General features: G+C 54.7%; 1 protein-coding gene across 1 annotated transcript in view; it reads right to left on the minus strand.

Annotated features, from left to right (window-relative positions):
• Window positions 1–2,076: 2,076 nt before the first annotated feature.
• The window catches only part of LOC144953427 (lysophospholipid acyltransferase 5-like), a 21,394-nt gene continuing 15,970 nt past the window's right edge, over window positions 2,077–7,500 (minus strand). The window contains 3 exon segments of the mRNA XM_078884003.1: window positions 2,077–2,224; window positions 3,403–3,561; window positions 7,248–7,395. Coding sequence (XP_078740129.1) covers window positions 2,078–2,224; window positions 3,403–3,561; window positions 7,248–7,395 — 454 coding nt within the window. The 3' untranslated portion in view covers window position 2,077.

Below are 7,500 nucleotides of genomic sequence, written 5' to 3' on the forward strand. Positions count from 1 at the left end.
AGTGTGTAGGTGAGTGTGTAGGTGAGTGGTGAGTGTAGGTGAGTGTGTAGGTGAGTGGTGAGTGTAGGTGAGTGTGTAGGTGAGTGTGTAGGTGAGTGTGGTGAGTGTGGTGAGTGTGTAGGTGAGTGTAGGTGAGTGTAGGTGAGTGTGTAGGTGAGTGTGTAGGTGAGTGTGTAGGTGAGTGGTGAGTGTAGGTGAGTGTGTAGGTGAGTGTGTAGGTGAGTGGTGAGTGGTGAGTGTGTAGGTGAGTGTGTAGGTGAGTGGTGAGTGGTGAGTGTAGGTGAGTGTGTAGGTGAGTGTGTAGGTGAGTGTGTAGGTGAGTGGTGAGTGTAGGTGAGTGTGTAGGTGAGTGTGTAGGTGAGTGGTGAGTGTCAGTGGTGAGTGTGAGAGTAGGTGTGTGTGGGTGTGTGTGTAGTGCAGGTGTGTGTAGGTGTGTGTCTAGGTGTGTGTGTGTGTGTGTGTTAGTATGTGTGTGTGTATGTTAGTGTGTATGTGTGTGTGTTAGTGTGTGTGTGTGGGTGTGTATGTGTGTGTTAGTGTGTGTGTTAGTGTGTGTGTGTATGTATGTGTGTGTATGTGTGTGTGTGTTAGTGTGTGTGTGTGTTAGTATGTGTGTGTGTATGTTAGTGTGTATGTGTGTGTGTTAGTGTGTGTGTGTGGGTGTGTATGTGTGTGTTAGTGTGTGTGTTAGTGTGTGTGTGTATGTATGTGTGTGTTAGTGTGTGTGTGTTACACGCACTCAGCCTTTTTGTTCTGTAAAAATACACACACACACATACACACTCACTAACACACACACACTAACACACACTAACACACACACTAACACACACACATATATACACTCACACACACTCACTCACACACACTAACACACACACACTCGCTAACACACACACACTAACACACACACACACACTAACACACACTCACACACTCACACACTCACACACACTCACACACTCACACACACTCACACACTCACACACACACTAACACACACTAACACACACACATATATACACTCACACACTCACTCACACACACTAACACACACACACTCGCTAACACACACACACTAACACACACACACTCACACACTCACACACTCACACACTCACACACACACTAACACACACTCACACACTCACACACACTCACACACACACTAACACACACTCACACACTCACACACTAACACACACACTAACACACACTAACACACACACACACACTAACACACACACACTAACACACACACACTAACACTCACTAACACACACACACACTCACTAACACACACACACTCACACACACATACACACTCGCTAACACACACACTAACACACACACACACTAACACACACACACACACTCACTCATGATGGTGGTGACGGTGATGATGATGATGGTGATGATGATGATGACGATGATGATGACGATGACGATGATGACGATGACGGTGATGATGATGATGGTGATGATGATGATGACGATGATGATGACGATGACGATGATGACGATGACGGTGATGATGATGATGATGATGACGGTGATGACGATGATGACGATGATGATGACGATGACGATGACGATGATGACGACGACGACGATGATGATGACGATGATGACGATGATGATGACGATGACGATGATGATGACGATGACGATGATGATGACGATGACGATGATGACGATGACGGTGATGATGATGATGATGATGACGGTGATGACGATGATGACGATGATGATGACGATGACGATGACGATGATGACGACGATGACGATGATGATGACGATGACGATGATGACGATGATGATGACGATGACGATGATGATGACGATGACGATGATGACGATGACGGTGATGATGATGATGATGATGACGGTGATGACGATGATGACGATGATGATGACGATGACGATGACGATGATGACGACGACGACGATGATGATGACGATGATGACGATGATGATGACGATGATGACGATGATGATGACGATGACGATGATGATGACGATGACGATGACGATGATGACGACGATGGTGATGATGATGGTAAGCAGGACTGTCACCTCAGTCCTGCTTGCTGCTGTTGCGCTTCTGTGCTGCTGCTGCTGCTGCTGCAGGCGGCGGCAGCAGCAGCAGCCTGAGCAGAGGCAGCAGCAGCAGCAGCAGCGACAGGAAGACCACGTGGCCACAAAAGTAGACGGAGGAGTAGACCTGGGGGGGGGGGGGGGGAGGGTTAGACCACAGACAAAGCTCCCCCGTGTAGCCCACGCGGCGCTGTCGGGGCAAGTGCTGTTAGCAGTGGCTCACTCGCTCAGTCACTCACCCAGCCACTCACTCAGCCACTCACCCACCCAATTACCCAGCCACTCACTCACTCACCCAGCCACTCACCCACTCACCCAGCCACTCACTCACCCACTCACCCACTCACCCCCCCACTCACTCACCCACTCACCCAGCCACTCACTCACTCACCCAGCCACTCACTCACTCACCCACCCACCCCCCCACTCACCTGCATCCACTTGCTGTAGGAGAACAGGCAGAATGCTGACAGTGGGTAGCCCATGAACATGCAGTGGAACAGCTGGTGAGGTGGGTACAGGAGGACTCACCCAGCCACTCACTCACACAGCCACTCACTCACTCACACACCCAGCCACTCACTCACTCACCCAGCCACTCACTCACTCACCCAGCCACTCACTCACTCACCCACTCACTCACCCAGCCACTCACTCACCCACTCACCCCCCCACTCACCTGCATCCACTTGCTGTAGGAGAACAGGCAGAATGCCGACAGTGGGTACCCCATGAACATGCAGTGGAAGAGTTGGTGAGGGGGGTAGAGGAGGACTCACCCAGCCACTCACTCACTCACTCACCCAGCCACCCACCCACTCACTCACCCAGCCACTCACTCACTCACTCACCCAGCCACTCACCCACTCACCCACCCAGCCACTCACTCACTCACCCAGCCACTCACTCACTCACCCACTCACCCCCCCACTCACCTGCATCCACTTGCTGTATGAGAAGAGGCAGAATGCCGACAGTGGGTAGCCCATGAACATGCAGTGGAAGAGTTGGTGAGGGGGGTAGAGGAGGACTCACCCAGCCACTCACTCACCCAGCCACTCACTCACTCACTCACTCACCCAGCCACTCACTCACTCACCCAGCCACTCACTCACCCAGCCACTCACTCACCCAGCCACTCACTCACTCACACAGCCACTCACTCACTCACCCAGCCACTCACTCACCCAGCCACTCACTCACTCACCCAGCCACTCACTCACTCACTCACCCACTCACTCACTCACTCACCCAGCCACTCACTCACTCACCCACTCACTCACCCCCAGCCACCCCCCCACTCACCTGCATCCACTTGCTGTATGAGAAGAGGCAGAATGCCGACAGTGGGTAGCCCATGAACATGCAGTGGAAGAGTTGGTGAGGGGGGTAGAGGAGGACCCGCAGCGGCGTCGACGTGGAGAGGGTGGACAGCGACGGGCAGCGCCTCACCAGGTCCAGGGCCTGCCGCACCACGCAGACAAAGGTCCCCCGGGTAGCCTCAACAGCGGAGGGGGGAAAGTGCCATAAAACCATAAAAAAAACACTAAAAGCCTTCAAAAAACCTAAAACCCTAAAATCCCTAAAAAAACAGCCTAAAAAAACCTAAAACCCTAAAAAAACCTAAAACCCTAAAATCCCTAAAAAAACAGCCTAAAAAACCTAAAACCCTAAAAAACCTAAAACCCTAAAATCCCTAAAAAAACAGCCCAAAAAAACCTAAAACCCTAAAAAAACCTAAAACCCTAAAAAACCCTAAAAAACCCTAAAACCCTAAGAAAAATCCATTAAACCCTAAAACAAACACCTAAAAAACCCTAAGAAAAATCCATTAAACCCTAAAACAAACCCCTAAAAAAACCTAAAACCCTAAGAAAAATCCATTAAACCCTAAAACAAACCCCTAAAAAACCCTAAAACCCTAAGAAAAATCCATTAAACCCTAAAACAAACCCCTAAAAAAACCTAAAACCCTAAGAAAAATCCATTAAACCCTAAAACAAACCCCTAAAAAACCCTAAAACCCTAAGAAAAATCCATTAAACCCTAAAACAAACCCCTAAAAAAACCTAAAACCCTAAGAAAAATCCATTAAACCCTAAAACAAACCCCTAAAAAAACCTAAAACCCTAAGAAAAATCCATTAAACCCTAAAACAAACCCCTAAAAAAACCCCTAAAACTCCTAAAACCCGAAAAAAACCTAAAACCCTTCTAGAGACTGGGGGAGACTTCTAGAGACTGATACTTGGGGAGACACGTGGAGACACGGGGAGACACGGAGAGACACGGAGAGACACGGAGAGACACGTGGAGACACGTGGAGACACGTGGAGACACGGGGAGACACGGGGAGACACGAGGAGATACGGGGAGACACGTGGAGACACGGGGAGACACGGAGAGACACGGAGAGACACGTGGAGACACGTGGAGACACGTGGAGACACGGGGAGACACGAGGAGATACGGGGAGACACGGAGAGACACGGAGAGACACGTGGAGACACGGGGAGACACGGGGAGACACGGAGAGACACGGAGAGACACGGAGAGACACGTGGAGACACGGGGAGACACGGAGAGACACGGAGAGACACGTGGAGACACGGGGAGATACGGGGAGACACGTGGAGACACGGGGAGACACGGAGAGACACGGAGAGACACGTGGAGACACGTGGAGACACGTGGAGACACGGGGAGACACGAGGAGATACGGGGAGACACGGAGAGACACGGAGAGACACGTGGAGACACGGGGAGACACGGGGAGACACGGAGAGACACGGAGAGACACGGAGAGACACGTGGAGACACGGGGAGACACGGAGAGACACGGAGAGACACGTGGAGACACGGGGAGACACGGGGAGACACGGGGAGACACGGAGAGACACGGAGAGACACGTGGAGACACGGGGAGACACGGGGAGACACGGAGAGACACGGAGAGACACGGAGACACGGAGAGACACGGAGAGACACGGGGAGACACGGGGAGACACGGAGAGACACGGAGACACGGAGAGACACGTGGAGACACGGAGAGACACGGGGAGACACGGAGAGACACGGGGGAGACACGTGGAGACACGGGGAGACACGGAGAGACACGGAGACACGGAGAGACACGTGGAGACACGGAGAGACACGGGGGAGACACGTGGAGACACGGAGAGACACGGGGAGACACGGAGAGACACGGAGAGACACGGGGAGACACGTGGAGACACGGAGAGACACGTGGAGACACGGGGAGACACGGAGAGACACGGAGACACGGAGAGACACGTGGAGACACTGGGAGACACTGGGAGACACGGGGAGACACGGAGAGACACGTGGAGACACTGAGAGACACGGGGAGACACGGGGAGACACGGAGAGACACGTGGAGACACTGAGAGACACGGGGAGACACGTGGAGACACGGAGAGACACGGAGAGACACGTGGAGACACTGGGAGACACGGGGAGACACGGAGAGACACGTGGAGACACTGAGAGACACTGGGAGACACTGGGAGACACGGGGAGACACGGAGAGACACGTGGAGACACTGAGAGACACGGGGAGACACGGAGAGACACGGAGAGACACGTGGAGACACGGGGAGACACGTGGAGACACTGGGAGACACGGGGAGACACGGGAGACACGGGAGACACTGGGAGACACTGGGAGACACTGGGAGACACTGGGAGACACTGGGAGACACGGGAGACACGGGAGACACGGGAGACACGGGGAGACACTGGGAGACACTGGGAGACACGGGAGACACGGGAGACACGGGGAGACACGGGAGACACGGGGAGACACTGGGAGACACTGGGAGACACGGGGAGACACTGGGAGACACTGGGAGACACTGGGCGACACTGGGAGACACGGGAGACACGGGGAGACACGGGAGACACGGGGAGACACTGGGAGACACTGGGAGACACAGGGAGACACGGGAGACACTGGGAGACACTGGGAGACACTGGGAGACACTGGGAGACACGGGGAGACACGGAGAGACACGTGGAGACACGGGGAGATACGGGGAGACACGGAGAGACACGGGGAGACACGGGGAGACACGGGGAGACACGGGAGACACGGGAGACACTGGGAGACACTGGGAGACACTGGGAGACACGGGAGACACGGGAGACACGGGGAGACACGTGGAGACACGGGATACACTGGGAGACACTGGGAGACACTGGGAGACACTGGGGGACACTGGGAGACACTGGGAGACACGGGAGACACGGGGAGACACGGGAGACACGGGGAGACACTGGGAGACACTGGGAGACACTGGGAGACACGGGAGACACGGGAGACACGGGGAGACACGTGGAGACACTGGGAGACACGGGAGACACTGGGAGACATGGGGAGACACTGGGAGACACGGGGAGACACTGGGAGACACGGGGAGACACGGGGAGACACGGGGAGACACGGGAGACACGTGGAGACACGGGGAGACGCGTGGAAACACAGGGAGACACTGAGAGACACGGGGAGACACTGGGAGACACGTGAGACACTGGGAGACACAGGGAGACACAGGGAGACACGTGGAGACACGGGGAGACACGTGAGACACAGGGAGATAAAGGGAGACACGGGAGACACGTGGAGACACGTGGAGACACTGAGAGACACTGAGAGACACGGGAGACACGTGGAGACACTGAGAGACACGTGGAGACACGGGGAGACACTGAGAGACACTGGGAGACTTCTAGAGACACTGGGAGACACGGGAGACACGGGGAGACGCGGGGGGACACGGGGAGACACGGGGAGACACGGGGAGACATCTAAAGACACTGGGAGACACGTGGAGACACGGGGAGACACGTGGAGACACGTGGAGACACGGGGAGACACGTGGAGACGCGTGGAGACACAGGAGACACTGGGAGACACTGGGAGACACGGGAGACACGGGGAGACGCGGGGGGACACGGGGAGACACGGGGAGACACGGGGAGACACGGGGAGACATCTAAAGACACTGGGAGACACGTGGAGACACGGGGAGACACGTGGAGACACGGGGAGACACGTGGAGACGCGTGGAGACACGGGAGACACTGGGAGACACGTGGAGACACGGGGATTGGGGGGGGGGGGTCTCCTGCCTGCTTCTCGACGGTGACGACGAGGAACTCGAACGAGAAGCACACGGCGTAGCCCGAGTGCAGCCCATGCCACACGGACAGGAACGCCAGCGCAGCGAACTGGGACAGCGCCTTGGAGCCCAGCCAGCGCAGACGCTTGAACACACACCTACACACACGTACACACAGAGATACACACAGATACACACACAGACACACAGGTAGATACACACACACACAGATACACACACACACTCACAGACAGATACACAGT

The sequence above is a fragment of the Lampetra fluviatilis genome, chromosome 76 (assembly GCF_964198595.1).
Source record: "Lampetra fluviatilis chromosome 76, kcLamFluv1.1, whole genome shotgun sequence".
NCBI classification, from domain to species: domain Eukaryota; kingdom Metazoa; phylum Chordata; class Hyperoartia; order Petromyzontiformes; family Petromyzontidae; genus Lampetra; species Lampetra fluviatilis.